The sequence below is a fragment of the Cygnus olor genome, chromosome 1, assembly GCF_009769625.2.
Source record: "Cygnus olor isolate bCygOlo1 chromosome 1, bCygOlo1.pri.v2, whole genome shotgun sequence".
Taxonomy (NCBI): Eukaryota; Metazoa; Chordata; class Aves; order Anseriformes; family Anatidae; genus Cygnus; species Cygnus olor.
In genome coordinates, this window is record NC_049169.1 from 52,767,151 (window position 1) to 52,786,030 (window position 18,880).

Consider the following 18,880-nt stretch of genomic DNA (forward strand, 5'->3'; position numbering starts at 1 on the left):
ATCTGTCCTCTAAAATTCTTACTTATTTCCATAGAAATGTTTGCATCACCTCCCTGACACTTCCTACCCCAGCCCTCTGCATAACATAGTATATATTCTGTTCTTTAAAACTCATTCTTGAAACGTTACACTAGTGAACTTCAGAGAGATTAAGCATTCAATATCCATGTGAAGCAAGGCAGGGTTTTTCAAACTGCGGGGCCAATCCACCTGAGGAAGCCTGCATAGCATCTGAATGGGGGTCTCAATTTTAATTTAAAAGGACCAGGAAAACAGGTTTCAAAAAGATAACTGGTTACATGGAATTCTCTTCAGAGTTCCTGCAATTTCTTTCTAAATCACTTTAGATTTTCCCACTGAAATCTCTCCAATGCAATCCTTAGGGATGCAGCAAAATAAAGATTAGTTCAGCCATCTGAACTAATTAGTTCAGCCATTCTCACAAGTGAACTGGAGACAAAGATTCTCGCCTGCTACCTGCATCCACCCCTGGTGGTCAAAACTTCTGTGGGAATGCTTACACCACAAGCCATGTTAAGAGTACCAAGCCAGATCAAAATGAGCTGGCGTATTCATGTGGAATAATTTACTGACTTACCGTTATACTAGCTCAAACCCCAGAAGTAATACAGCTATCTGTGCCAGCTGCAGCGAGCAAGTTCAGATGGGCCTGTATAACACATCAGGTTTAAAAAGCCACCTCATTCTTCCTGCTTGATTACCCCTGCGTGGAGCTGCTGTGTGCGTCCCTCAGAAATGGAAATGCTATCAGGTATCTGCTACCTGAAAAGCGTGACGTTTGGAAGAGCAGGCAGACAGAACAGTATCTCACTGAGAAGGATTTAGGGATAAGATTGCAAAGTGAGATCTCAAGCACATTTTAAGACTGTTTCTATAAGAAAGGAGTGACACAGATCAGATTATTCTTTGCATACTCTGCATACATCATATGCCATTTCATCGAAACTTACTTAGGCAAGGAATGACCATGTCTGAAAGCAAGGCTTGACCTTTAATAAAAATCAGGCATGACAATTAAATTTGGAAGTCATTGACCCAAAGGCTCTCTAATGCTCTACTTATGACCATCAATGTTTTTCAATTGTAGAGCAAATCTATCAATGCGTAAGACCTGAATGCAACAGAACTAGGTAGGTAGCAGAATATCAGTGTTAGTTCCGTTTAACTAAAAAGACTCTGTGAATAAAAGATGAAAAGGATTAAAAAAAAAAAAGTCAGAGAACCACATCGCTTCATAAGATCTCCTGTGTAAAAGAAGCAGTAGATTTAAAATTGTTCATATAACACTACAGCATCAGAGAAAGGTGATCTCAAACACTAAAAAAGCCATGTATGTAAAGCCAAGTCTCCTTCACAGTTTGTGTAGCGAATTATACATTCTAGAAGCATTTTTACTGAGGTCGTATTTGTATGTCAATACAAAAATAAATTATAAGTAGAGCTTATTCACTTGTTTTTATTCCCATACAGTTTAGAAAGAGCATTCAAATTTAACAGTTATCATACACTTTTGGCTATATTTATAAGTAGAGATACTCAAAAATGCTTCCAGAGAACCTTTTTGAAAATATCAAATGAATAATAATTGTAATAGAGTATAGGAAAAAAAAAAAAAAAAAAAAAAAAAAAACAGCTACAATAGATTTTCAGTCTGTTTAGGCTATATAGCTCTCTCATGCCTAACTCACTAAATTAGAATAATAAGGATTAAAAAAGAGTTGTTACAGTAACAGATAAAGGAATGCACAATGTATTAGTTATCAATGCTTTATTATTGAAAACAAAATTGAAATTCTCTTATCTGGCACATAAACAATTATTTCTACAAAAAAAAGGAAAGCCTACAAATCTGATAATTTATACAAATAACAGTTTTTCAAAAAATAAAATTTTAATTTAGTAAACTTGTCTTGTGCTCTTCTATTTTTTAGCACTGTCTGCAATAATCCACCATAAATCCCTGAGCAGAGAGACATATTCTAAACATGTTTCAAATTTATCCCAAAAGAAGAAAGTTATCAAGCCCAGACCTATATTTAAAAATGTATTCAGGGACATTCTTGTTAAATTTAAGCTAGTCCTTTTTTTCTCTCTTTTTTTTTTTTTAAAGAAACAAGCAAAAACACAAGCATGATACTGCATCAAATGAGTGCTCCCCCCTTCCCTCTTGTGTGCAATGAATACAAGTTACTAAACAAGAATGAGTACAAATTGAAGGAAAAATAACACAGTGAATGAATGGTTAAGACCTAGAAGCCATCGAAGTTTGATGGCTGTTGAGCAAATAAAGCTGCAAGATACCACAGTTTTATACTGGGTTAAGTCACAGGTTCTATCTAATTTATTTTTATATTTTTTCCAGAAAAACAGTGAAGGAGGATAATAAGTTCAGCTACTATTGTGTTCTACCACTAGTTTCAATGATAAAGTAGAAATTCAACTTTTGACCCTTCAATTTTGCTTTTCCAGCCAAAACATTATTTGAGAAAAATTTGACACATTCCACAAAACCAAACAATCTTGCCCCTCTGGCCCTTCTGCTAGGCCAGTTGTGAACTTAGCAATATGATATTTTAGTGAGCAAGAGGAAAGAAAAGGAAACACACACTACTACATTTTCTTACTATACTGACTTTGAAACAGCTACTCCCCAATCTATTTCAACACAGATTTATATCCAAGCTTAAGTGGAGAATTATCAAGAAGAGTAACTCAAGTGTCCCCCTTCCCATTAGGTACACATACTAACCACAAAAAAAAAAATGCAAAGAAAACAAAGTAAAAGAAATAGTAATACTTGAAGACTACTGTGTTAATGGCAGGTAACATTGCTGCAGTCAAGTAATAAATAAATAAATACAGCAAAGTATTCTTTTCTACGGTTTTGTTGGAATGGTGCTTAACAGTTAAAAAAACACCACCAACAACAAAACTTTCTCAGTAATAAAGAGTTTTTAGCAGAAGATCCTGAAGAAGCTTCAGTTCAAGGTGCTCTACCACTTTAACATTACATCTAACTTTATGAAATGAACATTGAAGCAGATACCAACAGGTCATTAAATGAAACGGTACATTTTCTTATAAGCAATAATACTTATTCCAAAGAAAGAAAGCAGTTAACAAATGGCCTGGAGGAAAAAAAAATCTTACAAAAGTTTCAATACACTGCAATTTAAAATAAATTATTTTTACATTTATAAACTGAAGAATAAAACTGTAACTAGGCCAAATCATTCTGAATCAGAAATTAACTGAACCTCAACAGAAGCATACTTAGATATTTGACAGCTCTGCTGCTAGCACATGTCAGAACACAAACAGAATTATAGTATTTGGTTAGAATCTGAATAGGTAATATGTTTTTAAAACACCACCACTGTGAAAAGTAACTGGCAACCACTGTTTCACATTTCTCTTGACCTATGTGCGCTATTCTATGCGTAATCTAATCCAGTCCCTATTTTCTAGCCTCAACAATGTATTATTACATTCCCTTCTCTCCGAGTTGATCATGAAGTCTCTGTAGCATATCCAAGCACTAATATTTTCAAATCTCACTTGGCTGAATTATTGCAAAAATATTGGATGCAGAATCTAGTTTAAAGTCAATCTTATCTGACAACAATGTGGAAAGATTCAAACATTTTTATCTTTTTTTTTTTTCTTTTTCTTAAGATGACATTCTGACCATATTCAATACCACGGCAAATATCAGTCTCACTCATATTGCTAAGTCAGGACAAATCACACCTTTGGACTTTTTTTTTTTTTTTAGCTTCTACATACACATATGATTTGTAGATAGAATATGATAGAATTTGGGCAATTCCTTGCTCATTCTGTCTAGCCCATAGCCATTTGACTGTGCATCTCAGAACTGCAACAAATTTTTTAATAAATTGAAATAATATATGTATTCTTACTAAACAATTATGACTGTGCCATCTAAACACAAGTGACAGGTTTAAAAATAAAAATAAAAATTGGCCATATCAACTGTGAATTAAGTGGTCTTAAAGTGAGATACAGCAGCATTAAGACAAACTGCAAACACACTGGATTTAGTAGGCATTTTAATGAGTTACAGTATCACAAAATACTTTAACCTACTATTTTATTCCCACTTTTATTCCCATATGGTTTAGTGTATACTGTACAAATTTCCTTTAGTATTTCTATGACAGTATACATTTCAAGTACCCACACACAAGTAAGCAATGTGGGATTTGCAATGATTTATCAAATATGCCAAGACACCCTCTTCTGAGTGCTGTGGTTCTAAATCTTTTTGTGGGCTAACACTGAAGTCCTTCATGAATATCTCAGTCTCCCTTTTTATCTAGAAAAAAAAAAAAGAGAAAAAAAAAAAGCCAAAAAAGCAGAATAGCTTCTCCTAGCAGCAATCAATCAAGATCTCTGATCCTTGCACTCAAGTCCAATGAGTTCTCTGATCAGACAGCTGTATGGAAGTTCTAGTTTGGGTTTTTAATCAATTTAAGACAAAAAAAGTTCAGAGTTTTCGGTATCATGTCTTGGCTGTCTTTAAACCTTGTTTCTCCATGATATTCCACAATTTGCGAAGATTGGACTGAGTGATGACATCATCAGGTTTAAGTTGAAGAGCAAGGAGGTAGTTTTCTTCAGCCTCTTTCAGTTTACCATTCAGATGGAGAATGGCTCCAAGATTCATTAAGGCAGCTGGATACTGGTACAAAAAAAAAGGGAAAGAGAAATATTAAGAATATTTTCAGTTTTTCTTTTCAGACAATCTTCTTCGACTTAAATTATTCCCTTATGTTTGCAGACTTTTCATGGAAGCAATTTAGCAATTTAAGCAAATAGAGATAACAAGAAAAAGTTTCTGAACAGCTGCTGTGTACTTTGTGCTTTAAACAGAGAGAGCTCTGGTGTCTACAGACATAGACTTCTTTCTTTAATGAGAAAACACAGACCTCATAAAGCTTTACATGTGGTAATGTCAGCATAGCACAGTTTCCAAGAGAAAATTAAAGTAGTCCAAGAGTGGATTAAAGACAGGAATTTAATTTTAATTTAACTCATTGCCAATAAAGAGTTTATAATTGGTGGGAATAGTTAACACACTGGAACTCATCCCTTCTCTGTCTTAATTATAACTAGTAGAAAATACAATCTATTCTCAGATTCTAAGGATATTCAGGAGTCCTAGGATATCCATTTAGATTCAGGCTGTGGCAATTATTCCTTAATGAATGACTGAATAAAATTAACATGGTGGAAACACTATTTTAATAACAAATATTTGAAACATTTATAACAAATCTATGAAAAAGCTCCTCACATTACTAACAATTATTCCATCTTTAGCTAAGACAAAATGCTCCTTGTTTTCATTTTTCAATCCTAAGATTATTCCACCATGAAATAAAAGGTTCTACATGATAATTGAACATGACTAGTTACTACAGCTAACAAGTATTACAAGGGCAAAGAAAGCAGATTTATGAAGCCGAAGACAGCAGTCTAACCTACCTTTTTGCAAGTACATAAGGTCTTCACATGCTAGAGAGAACACAGTAATGCTATTTGCCAAACCAGCACCTTGCATTTCAAAGAAAAAGGGGAAAGAGGATACTAGACAAAATTCACTATTACCCCCCCTCCTCTGGTCACTATCATTTCCGATGAGCTTCAGGAGCACTCACTTTCAACTTTCAAAGTCATATAGTTTTGCCTCAGAGGATAAGTGTTTCAAGACAGCACTCACCAGTTTTCTGATCAAATTGCAGTACTTGAAACGTGAAGCCACATGGAAAATCAGCTTGAGACTATTAGGAGTGAGGAAGAGAAATGCTCTAGAATTCCTTCAATGAAAATAACTTCATGAAAATACGGTAGGTAGAAGGCCAATAAAATATTCACTAGGGATGATGTCCCAGACTAATGTGGTAATGGGAAGTCATCCGGATGAGGAAGACTTACCTATGTTCCAAACCTATCCACTAGCAAATTAAATTCTTATCCTTCTTGTTCAAGCTTCCAAAAAAAACCCCAACCCTGTAACTCATGCCCAAAACCTAAATTTTGCAGTGGAAATGTGCTCAGAAAATACTTTACTTTTATGTTCTATGGATATTTCGTATTTTCTCACCTTTCTTCCTGCTTCTTTTCACCTATTAAGATATACATCATAAAAACTGATAAGGACAGCAATGAAACAAGTTTTCAGAACAAATGGTTTCCAGACTTTCAGGAATTAGGCAAAATAAAATGAATTCAACCCTCCCTATTGTAAACCCCACAATGCTAATGCAGTCGAATATGAAGATATTACTTTTAGATTTAATTTTTCTTGCTTAACCCTGACAGATTAACTCCCTGCCCTCACCCCAAGTCAGATACTATATATGGCTTCTACTATAAAACAGAACAAAACAAAACAAACAAACAAAAAAAAATCCCCAGATAGATTTTGTGAAGTATTTCTGAGTTAAATACTCTCCAAACTTTCTTATTCAGTCATATGCCACATAAAGAAGGAAAACTAAGCCCTTGAAATGTAATCTTTGCTACAGACAACACATCTTAGCAGCCACATTACCATAGTTTCCCCATAGCAGTGTCAGTAGTACACACTATTTTAAAATGGAATAATATACTCCCTAATTACAGAAGTTATGGGTGCTAATTGAAATGATGCAAGTGAAGAATGATAGGCAAATGGATGGCTGTCTAAATATCCATATATTTATTCGTTTAATTTTAGATAGGAGATTTTTTGAGAGAATTTTCTGTACATTAGCATAAGTAGGATGGTCCATACTCGCTAATTTTTTAGCCATTTGTCTTACTAGAGTTTGTGAATCAAACAGCTTTTTTCAAGAGTTCAGTCACTGACATAGTACTGTTTTCTCTCTCAAAATATAATTTTGTGCAGATGTATGTAGCTAGACAAAGCTTACAACAGGATAAGGATTAAAAAACATAAACCTAGAAAAACTCGTATTAAATAAGACACGTTAAAATGTGCTCATTTCTAATTTTATAACATTCATAAACTTATTGTGTGAGAAGTAACACAGTTTTCTCATATGGATTCCAGAATTCCTCTCCATTTCCTTCACACATCCCTGAAGATATTGTATGTGTATGGTACTAATCAAATACTCTAAAGAAAGTCATATATTTAAGACTGTACACCTAGCTAAGAGAACTCTTCTGCCATCATGTCTTTAATTTGATACATCATTTCACTAAAGCAAGCAACAAAATTATATAGAAAAAAAATAAACCTTTTAACTAAATGTGAAAATCTTCAACTTCTACTTATTATTCCTGATGTTCTGGAGACTCAGCAAATTTTAGGCCATATTAATGAAAATGTATCCATTGCAGTGAAAATTCATTTCAAGTAATGCTACAAGTTCACACCAACTCCTTCATGTTTCAGAGGATGAAGTGCACAGGATATCTGAAAGACTGCTCCTTGACTTTTTAGTGCATCAGCCATCCCAGTATCTATGGCATATGGTAACAGTCACAAGAATTTTGGATGACTGAAGGATGACACATCAGCATCATCACGCCCTGATAGTTATAAATGATGGTCTGAGAATACAGAGCAAGAGACATTTGCTATAGTTTTTCTTCACATATATTTTCTTTTATTAAAGACAGCTGATAAAACTTTTCAGTACGTGAACAAAGGCAGCCAGCAGCTACCAGTGCAATAACTGGGGACTTGTAGCACTGTATAACAAATGACACCACCTACTACTTCAGAGACTTGAAAGGAGAAACAGGCCTTCCTTCATTTCCTTTTGGAGACAGATGCTTTACATCAGAAAAGCTGAATGGCATTTCTATCAGGGTTATAAATGCTGTCTTTTATGGTCTATTGGGAATTATTCTCTTTATTAGCATTTTTGTTGTGGTGTGCTTGTTTCCTTAGAGTGTTTTTGGGGGGTATGATTGGGGGGGTGATGGGGAAAGGAATAACAGTGTAGTTAATGAATAACAAAATAAAAAAAGGCATGAACTCAGTTGCCTGAGGTGTTTTTGGTTTACATTGATGACAGTTCTTTCAAACTTTCTCCATACCACCAAAGAAAAGGAGAGCCATGGGGCATGCAAAAAAATAAAAATAAATTAGCATGAATTAAATTCTTCTCTAAAATGTATTATGGAATCCCCAAATAATTCAAAATAATCTGTGTAGTACTTCAGGATTACACTAATGTAACCAAGTACCATATTGGACCTACCAATACAAAGAATCTTACCAGCACAGTTGATGAACTAATATTTTGTTCATCATCTCTGGCTCTATGTATAGCTAATGCCATATCAGAACAACAGTCCCAAACAGAAGACAAGTTTACTCCTATATATGCCTAAGAATTTATAGAGAGAAAAACAAATACACAAACAGAGTCTAGTTCAAAAACAGCTTTCGCGTGGCAAGTATGACCAAAGAATAGCCCAAACACAAGCATTGTGTTTGAATCTGAAATTCTTTTCCCCAAAGTTCTGCTTAAAACGACCTTCTTTGCTTGACACCACAGAAGCCACAGTGACAGATTCTGAAATGGAAATACATTTTGTTGCTGCTGAGGTAATTTTAATGAAAATCATGCCACCTTATATTCCAGTAGAATAAAAACTGCAAGCTACTTCTCACTTAGCCATTTTATAAGGTCACTGAAAAGATGTTGCCAATATTCCTCTTGCTCTTAGTAAATTACTGTAGTACACAATCTTGTAGATGTTTCAAAACAAACCCAGGACTCTTTAATGAAAACTGTAATCAGCATGGCCAACCCATCAGAAATACACAGGTTAAGTGTTTTGTTTTAATAGTACAATTAAGGACCCTTATTCTCTTAAGTGTTCTTGTTGAGTAAAGTTTATACTTAGAGAAAGACACACAATGTCACATGTGAGCATTTCATTCCAGCAGTTTTGGGTGAAAAAGAAGAATTAAGGTATTTCTCTTTGATAAGTGAAGATACATAGGTGATACAATGGCTGAGTAGTGAAGCAGCACAGTATTAGTTGTAGGATGGATCACTAGGTATGAAAGAAAAGAATGGTGGACTGTTTCATCCTATCAGTGACCATGTCACAATGTGTTGTAATACCTTTTTTATCCTGCTACAGTGATGGCAAGAGTTTTCACTTGAACTTTTATTACTGGTGTTATTGCTGTAGCACAGCATAGTATTTTCTGAATCAATCAAAATGTCAACAGCTCCTTTTTTTACTGCTAAAGATAACCGTGGACAACAGAATAATTTAACGGGTGGCACTTTTGACAGACCTCAAAACATCCAAGTAAAACCATGACCTAAGGGTTGCCCAAGATGTAAGCATACTATTTTAAAGTGTGGGGGGAAAGGAGACACAGGGGAGAGGTATGTAGAGAAATAGTGGCTGCCAACTGGATCTTACTCTTTACTACAAAATTCTAGAGACAGAGTTACACGTAGAAGTAGACCTTTTCATAGGAGCGAGCTACTGTTGCCAGACAAGCCAAGTGTCAGTTATTGCTTCCACAGATTCATGTTTTCTACCCGGTTCTCTATGCTGCTTTATCTCTTAAGAACTGCAGTTTGCATACACTCTCTCTGGTATTTTGTTCCAAACAGCACATAAATCACAACTAAAACACCTACCTCCAGTAAGCTGCCTGAGATGACAATAGTAAATAGTCTAAGAACAGATAACTTAGTGGAAAAGGCATTCTGGAAGAAGATGACAGAATGTATGGAAAAATGTTATAGATCAAAGAGAATAAAAAAGCATAAAAGTCATAGTTGAGGGAGATTTCCTGTGTCATCAGCCCAGACTGCAAAGCATTCAGTTCTGTTGTAAAACAAAAACATCAGCTTCTTTGCAAACTCTCTCATAAAATGGAAGAATGCTATGCAACTCCTCCTTTACGACAGTTAAGTGCACACTTAATTGCAAGTTTGCCCATGAACAACTTCTGCAAATATGCTTTTGTGTCAACAACAGCTTTCAGCTTAAATAGTGAAGATGAGAAATGGAGAGAAAAACATTCTTCCCGCAAGTATTTATTTGAGTAAATATTCTGAACAGCACAGTTTCCACAGTTGCATTAGTCAGAAATGGACCTAAACATCTCTGCTGTAAAGGGAGCCTGCATCCCAATCTAATTACTGTGATGTTAACTGACATACATAGCTACATAAATCTAACTAACAACAAGCCTGGGCTCTAGAGGGGAGTGGGTCCTTGGATTTAGTCATCAGGTTTGAGAGTATTACATTGATAGTAACTCTGAGAGAGAACAGCCTTAGTAATTTACCAATATTCCATAAAATAAATAGTCTTTATTTCATATTCTAGTCATATTTAGTTCACCAAAGTGGCAAGTTATTAATCTCCAGACCAAAAGATGAACACCCTCAAGAAAAAAATAAGGACATCAAAAAACAAAGCACACATACACAAAAAAGCGGATAGGAAAAATACACAGTTTCTGTTGAATACCATTTATGCAATAGTCTCAAGTCAGGATAGAGTACCAAGGTAATAAGGCAAAAGTAAAGACCAGTACTTGGTCACCTTACCAACTGATGGTACTACATAAACGCTAGGTCATATATTTTTGTTTTGTTGTTGTTGTTCTTTATTTATTTATTTTTACATTTGGACATTTTCATCTGGACATTCAAAGCACATGATGCTTTTATCTGCCTGGTGCAATGAGAGAATATAAGGCAATTGTCTGTATGGATCTAGTCTTGTGTGCTTTTGAACACTGTAGACTTTCCTGTCTAAAATCAAAAGCTCCAAGATATTTATATCTAAAACCCAAAACTGGAAAATGAAGGAAGAATTGCTCCCCTCCTCAGTCATCAATATTAGTAAGAAAACCCACAGTTGTGAGCTGGAGAAGAGTTCTAGACTTGGCACAAGGAGGAACATCAACCAGTCTAGTTTGTTTCTCAAATTATCACACCAATATGGGGCATTTTATCATCAATTTTCTCTAGCAATGGAGATTTTTTCGCTCCATGTTTTCTTCATATTAAACTCCATAGAATACTCAAAGTTTTAAAAACATAGCTATCCAAAACTAAACAAGTGTATACAGCTGTATGTTGCATCTTGTTGCTGAAAAGCTACCTGCCGTTCGCCTTTATATAAATTCAGAGTATACCATTTTATATGTGGGTAAGTTAACAAAAGCCTTTGTTACAGTTGGTAAAGGTTGCAGATCACCATGGCAGCTTTAAAAGCCCCACAAAAATGTACTCACATTTGTAATTTCAGTATATCTAGATTTTTTATCAATGGCCATGCATCCATTGCTTTGATTTATGCTTAAAAAAACTCCTAGTAATCACTCTCAGTTTATATAGAAACAGCGATGGACATTTTTAGATAACATACTTGTTTTACCATAATAAAAACTAAACAGGAACATACGTTATGAGTATTTAATATTATGGTTATATTAAAAAAATAAAAAAAAATCCAGGCCTCAAAATGTTTCTAATTAAACTTCGTAACTTTCCAGAACAAATGTTCTCATCAGTATGGCATATGATAATCTTACCCAATTTTCCTAGCACTGTATGATTTCATAAAAAAAAATAATCATCAGATGACTTAATTTTTGTTTATAGAAATCCAGCTGTGCTCTGATGCCTGCAATTTGATCATTTTAATACACAGCTATGATTATGGCATAAAACATTTAACGACTCCTTTACCTTATCTCACACGAGTACCCTGTGTGCTAATTAGAAAGTCTATTCTCAGCAAGTCAGATACTTGCTGAACAGAAATGTCATCTGTACTACCATACTGACAAACAGAAATTGTTTAAAATCTTTCAGTAACAGAAATATGTCCTATTAAGAAAAAGTAAAGGTATTTTTAAATGGAGTTAAATATGTTAGTAAATATGTACTTTTGCATGCACTTTCTTTCTAAACCTAGGAAACAAGAAAAATGGATAGCTTTGTGTTACTGTCTAAAGACAGATAAACCACTGCTAATTTAGAAGAAATGCCAAGTGTTAAAACAAAGAATATAACCTACTTTACCCAGTGGCACAAACGCAGGGCTGATTAGAATAGCTGTCCTTATTAACACAATCAAACTGGCTAATCTTCAGAGAACACTCTAGTTTAGAGATCATCTGATCTCTAAAATGCTTTAGGTTTCACTATCTCTGTGTATACTGCCAGCTTTATGGAAAAAAGTTCAATTTTTTCATGCCAGCTTTACAAAAAAAAAGAAAGTTCATTTTTTTCAATCCAATAAAGTGTCACTGGAAAACAAAAATGACTGCTGAGAATGAATGCACCATACATCTATTTTTGCCCAGATATTGATCAAATACATCAGTCCTCAGGGAACTTTGCATAGTTTTTCAAGATACTACTCACAGTCACATGAAGTATTGCATTATAACTTCCATTTTTGAGTAGAATAGCTAACTACCAAAATTTCAGAAGGAAAAGGAGCCCATTTCTGGCCTTGAAAATTTAATTAAGCTCTACTTTAGTCCTAATTAAAGGAATCTCAAAATCACAAGATTTCCAGGATTTTGACTCAAGATGTTCAGATGAAATGTTAAGTGTCAAAGAAGGCTTTGCACCTTTGGCTGACAAGTGCAGTCAGCTGAATTAAACACTTAAGAACTTGATTAATATGACTATTGCTGTATGTTTTCAGTACTATTTAGGTATTTGCCGTTATAAAGTAAAGCTTTCAGGCACACTGTGTAAACCATTATATGCAACTTGACAGATTTGCTCTAAGCACAAAGAAAGAATCTCAAAAAATTATTTAAGGCTTGTAACAGGCATATTTACTATTACGACAGCTCAAATATATATATATTTTTAAAAGTGTTATATTAAAGCATTACAAAAACTGGGAAAAAAAGGAAAAGAAAGAAAAATACATGTATAAGGAGATTGTTAGGCATTGCAGCATGTTTTAGGATGAACTTTGTAGACAGTTTCTTTTGACTAACTTTCCCAAGGCAACAAGGAAAAAAAAAAAAAAAAACAAGACCACGTTTTTCCTCTACTAGTAATAATTTAATTGGCGGGAAAGTACAATTGAAGTCTATTTCTCGAAGTGATACAATTTTGATAGCATGTTTTATCAACAGTGTCTGAAGGTATTTTCAAATTGTTCAAATAAATGCAACTTCAGCGCATAAAAATGTTACCAAGGCAATTTTACAAATGAAAATGAACTCTGTAACTTTGTAAATAAATTAAAAAAAAAAAAGAACTCTTGAGAGGATGTATTGCTCAAGGAACTATGTTTTTCTTTACACAGTTGACAGAACTGAAAAAGTTTGAAAAAATGTTGTTCATGAACAAGGTTGCATATCAATCTTTTTTCTTCCCTTTTGTCCCCTTCATCTGGCTCCCATCACTTTCATGCCTGTTGTATAGAGCAAAAAGGATTTGCTCACACTCTCTCTTGACTTTAGTTTTATCCACAAGAACATGAGAGTAGCTGAGAAAAGAGGCACACACTATAGGTCCTTTCAAAAATCCTGAATTACACTGTTCCATATAATTCATATGAATTCATGACTTACTTTTTGGCAGCCAGTAACCTGCAGGTGTTCCCTGTATAGTATTTAGCAATTAAATCTACAGTACATATTAAAATTATTGACTTCCAGGGTAAACGCTAGGATTTAATTTTGATTCTTGTAGCTTAAAGATTTTAAGACCACAGTTTCTAAAATGTGGTCTTTTGACTGCTAATAGTGAGTCCATTGGACACTAATCACTTGCTAGGCTTTTACAAGATTGTGACTTGTTAAAAAATAAAGCTACTTTCTGTGAAAGCAGCCTTATTTGCTACATCTGATCAATTACATGTATATTTGCAGTGCTTTGTAAGTAACATCAAAAAGACTAAGAAGTGTTCAGTGGTGGACCTACACATACTACTCTGGAAGTTTGCTCTTAATACTGCATATGCTAATAACTGCTGTTTAGTGAACAAAAGTTTTCCGTACTCTTCAAACTCCATTTTTAAGAAATGCAAACAACACTGCAAATAATATTTTCCTTTTATAAAAATATTTAATTATTTATTTATTAAAGCACAGGAGGACAACTATTTGCAGAAATAGCACCAAGAAATCAAAGTTCAATTCCTGCCTCTGAAATTCAATGTCAGAAATTACTCAATGAAAGAAGCTGCTTGCTCCAAACTGCCCCGGGGAAAGTCCTTCACAGACTGAAGTGGAGAAGAAATGCCATCAGAAAGTATTTTCTTCCTCTGTTATTAGTAAAATAACCAATTTGTGAATTAATTAGCAAGAAACTCAATCAATGTGACTATTAAACAGAATTTTTCAAACAGAATTAATGATGGGTTGTGTGTTGATCTTTTAAATATGATAAAAGTAAATCAAATAATTATAAGTGTATTTTAAAGCAGTCACAATGTGAAGAAATAATGCAGAGAACTACCAAGTCACAGTAACCTTCCACAAGATAGCTCCACTATAAATACATCAATCATTCACCCCATGGTACCTAAGAGATATACAACAAACCTTCATATGGAATTTAATTTAGTTTTTTTATTGTAGTTTTTCTTTTTTACTGTTGTTGTTATATTGGAAAAGATTTCTATTTTCTTTCATGCTGTAATCATTTGCAATGAGTTTAAGGGAGCCAGATGCTGAGGCAACTGGCACTGTTACAAACCATAATGTCAGATTAAAGTTACTTACTGTTACAGGAAGACAATCTTTACTGGAGCACCTGAAGAATTAGTAAAACTGCCTCAGCTCAGTACCAAAGCTGTTCATTAGATGGAAGATATGTTTCAAAAGGGTAGGTACACTTGAGTGTGTATTTGCTCTCCAGTAAAACTAACTGTGGTAAATAGAATCATGTAAATACAACATGCGGAGTTGATCAATGTACAGTACTCCAGAATGCCTCTAGAGAAAGTGACTATTCTTTGGGGGAAACTAAAAGCTACCCATCCTCTCCTTACTGTGCCTTCTCCTTAGCAGGTATCTAGACTGTAACTTTTCCAGGGAAAAATAAATTCAGACTGTTACTGAAGTTCCTTTTAAAGACAAATTACAAGAAAATGACGTCAGGTTGCAAACTTCCACCTGTCTCCTTCCTGACAGTCTGCAAAATTGTTCACAGGCAGATCTCAGACTCAAAACAGTCCTATTGATGGGCATTTTTTCCCAGACAATCACTTATGTATGCTATTAGGAGGGAAAACCAAAAGCAGCTGCATCAAAACCACCTCATGAAACAGAAACACGAGTTCTCCAGAACTTGTGGGGAAAAAAAGCCAAATAGGATAAGGCAACCCACAACTAAATATCCTTCCTAGAATAAGAAATACATCAGAATTATAGACTAGGAAGAAAATTAAGAAGTTATTTATTGCAAAACATCCTACTGAGAATGTAGTACTGCTGAGTTTATTTAATGAGCATTAAAATCAGTTCCTTATCGGTTCTAATTGCATAATAAATTCATTGCATTGTTTCCAGAATCAGCACTAGAATGCTCTATTAGGAAAAACCTTGCTGGATTCTCTTTTAATTGAGTTCAAACAGATGGTTTAATTTCTGAAATGCTAATCTACTGCTGTGAGTTCTATATTTCATGGCACTTTATTTTTGATTGACACTGAGGGCTACATTTACAAGGCAAAGCCAATCTTGCTCTCTCCAGGAACTGATGCAGGCAGCATAGTACCCCCTGCTATATCACTATAAGCCTGTGAATCACAATCAAGTGTACAGGTCTATCCGTGATGTATCATTTTCACTTCCGAAATTTCAGCAAAGAGACTGTATCTTTACAAACTACTGTCTCCCATCATATCAAAATGTGATGAATCCTTTTATTTAAATCAATACTACAATTCTGGGCTGTGTCATCCTATTAGTTTCACAAACCTACTTTTTGAATTATTCTGTAAATGAATGCCATGGTTGAGTATGAGCACAATCACTGCACTGTTATTCTCATACTGAAAAGTAACCATAGAAAAGTTATTTGTCGAGAAAGATGTGGATGAAACACTAGATGAAATTACTTTGACCTCCAAGAGACAGGTGGAGCTGTCACACATCCTTTTTTCTTCAAGTAATTTTGATGGTGAACCAAATGTATCTATATACCAGAAAAAGACTTCAGATTTGCATAATGAAAATGCACATAAAAGCATAAAAAGAATTTGCTTTATAAATGTGAGAAAAGCATTCAAGCTAACTAAGGCACAGACCTAGACAATTTCTGAATCAGGGTCTTGACAAGAAAACAGTTCAAGTATTATTCGGTATGAGAACTTCTTCTATTTGGAGAATTTACAATCTATCAATTGAGAATTACAACCATGCCTTGAGATCAAAAGAACAACGTTATGCATCTAGGTAGGTGCTTGGAAAGAAAACACCGCCTATACCTTAACACCTGGATTAACTTCAGAAAAACGTTACTGAACTAATAATAAACCTGCATAATTTTTGTGATAACATGGTCTTTTACATGTTGTACATTTAGTTACATTAAGATTTTGAGTACAGAGGGCAACAGAGGTTACAATGGAAGATGCATGCATAAAACAAATTAGTTTTTTTGGGGTGGTTTTTTGTTTGTTTGTTTGTAAAGAAAAGACTACCAGCAGCTCTGAGCAGCACAAGAGACTGCCACCAGACGTACTGAAAACTTTATACAACCTAGATCCTAAGTGAATAGCACATGAAATCATCGGAGTTTCTCTCAAATGTTAAGCACAAAATTACTGTTTCAACAGTTCTTGGTAAGAGTAATTGATGATTTAATGAAGATGTAAAGGTTAATGAAATTAGAAAAGAGGAGTTAATATACAGTTGCTTATTTCCAACACTTCTTTCCCCTGTTAAAGAAAAGCATGTCTATACATTTTACAGTTCACAAAGATGAATGACTCAGAAAATATATTATGGCAATAATTAGACTGTATAAGGACTAATATTTATGGGAAATCTGCAAACATTTTCATAGCTAAAAATGAAAAGTACTCCAAATTACCATGACAACGAGATTTTAGCTTACTTTGTGGGGTATTTCTGGGTATGCAAGCTTGCTGTTTGAAAAACCTTACATTAAGATGAGTTGATAGCTGTTTATATAATTTTACTTGAAGAAACCAGGAACTACAGAGCCCAATTTACCTCTCACATGGGAGAAACAGAGAAGTAGCTTTAAACAAGTCAATGGTGCTACAGAAATCCAATGTAAGCAGAAAAATCTCACACAGATTTTCACTTCAATTGTTTAGAACTCATGCAGACAAAATACTTATAAGTATATATAATGATATCGATGTCGAACAAGTTATTCTTGATGAGAAACAAAAAGCAACATAAAGATATTTTTATTATAATTCCCAAGTTCACCCAATACACTGAGTGGGCCAATAGATCTCAGATATTCGCATGTTTAACTGCTTGTATAACCAGAAGAAAAGAGTACAAAAGTATTTCCTATTATCTAACTCTTATAAGACAGAAGCTAACAACTATAATGACATGATTTCCAGCTTCCTCCCATGCATCTTAGACTATGATGGATAATATCTAGAACCAGATTTAAATATTCCATAATCACCCAAAAGCACGCTCAATCTTTGTTTTCACAGAGCTGCTAGGAGCATGCATGAGAAAATGCACGTAGAATATTCTGGGATAAGGCTATAAAACATTTCATGTATTTCCCAAAGGAAATTTAGTGTTTTCCACAGCTGAGTAAGTTGGTTTTCAGATTATACAAATCATCCTGATATTGTGCTTCAGTATTACAGGTAAATATCCCCAATCCAATAGCCCATGTTCTTTCTTTGTCCCCTGACAGAGATCATTTGGATGAGAAATGCTATGTGTTTGTTTTTTTTATGTTGTTGGTGGTTTTTTAATTTGCCTTTTTTTTTTTTCAGATGGGAGACAATAATCTCTGCTAAAGTAAGAATACTTTAAGATTCAGAAGAACATCCTGTGCACATAACTGTCTTGAAGCTGCTGACAATTGTGCACAATGAAAAAATGCAATGCATCTATAAAATATTTAAGAGGACCATGAACAAATGTAAGTTTTGTTCAAAAGAAAAAAACACAATCTTCTCCCAATAACTGGATAAAGGCAATGTACCTGCCTTGCACTTAGCCACAGACAAAAAAAATGAGTTGAGTGTTAAGGACCTGCAATGGGTGAAGCACCAACAACAACAACAAAAATTTGGGCCCAGGTCCCAAACTAGATTTAAAAAGCTTTTCATCTCATGGGGAGCAAAGAGAGAATATGCACTGATAAGCTCCTTACGTGGAGAAGCGTAGCTAATTCTACGTAAACAGTGAAGACCCTTTCTATCTTCTTCTAGGCAGGCTGACATATGTCATAACTATTCTGATATCAAATCTTGGACGCAGTCTTTTGTCTGTCAAAGGGGACATTCCACCCAATTTGCAGTAAGTAGAAAGTGCTCTCTTATGCTTTTGACATCAGAGAGTGGTATCCTCTTTCCTCTCAGGGTGTTCCACTGCCTTTTGTCCCAGTGAAGCTGATCAATTTAACTGTCCAAAGACAAACCATTAAAAGTGTGCCATCTGGAAGCATGGTTCCCATCAGTCATGCCTATCTTCCCATTAGGGAAGCTGTGGTACACTTTTTAGTCCCTAAAAGTTTTGTATGCCCTATAACAATTGATTCAGTCTTCAGAAAGCAACAGAGCAGGAAGAGAGGAAGAACTGGATCCTGGGAAGTTTTCTTATTCCTCACACCTTCAACAGGAAAGAAGAAAGGAGTCATTTTCAGGAGGCCAAGAGTGCTGCTGGGCTGGAAGG

At 34.7% G+C, this 18,880-nt stretch overlaps 1 protein-coding gene across 4 annotated transcripts in view; it reads right to left on the reverse strand.

Annotated features, from left to right (window-relative positions):
* Positions 1-1,777: 1,777 nt before the first annotated feature.
* Positions 1,778-18,880, reverse strand: part of TMTC2 (transmembrane O-mannosyltransferase targeting cadherins 2) — a 253,991-nt gene continuing 236,888 nt past the window's right edge. For 3 of the 4 annotated variants that reach the window (XM_040558339.1, XM_040558356.1, XM_040558363.1), the window contains one exon: positions 1,778-4,726. In XM_040558339.1, the coding sequence (XP_040414273.1) occupies positions 4,547-4,726 (180 nt within the window). In that variant the 3' untranslated portion in view covers positions 1,778-4,546. Of the gene's footprint in view, positions 4,727-5,059; positions 5,602-18,880 lie in introns of those variants that run through there. The other variant, XM_040558346.1, reaches the window with a different exon arrangement.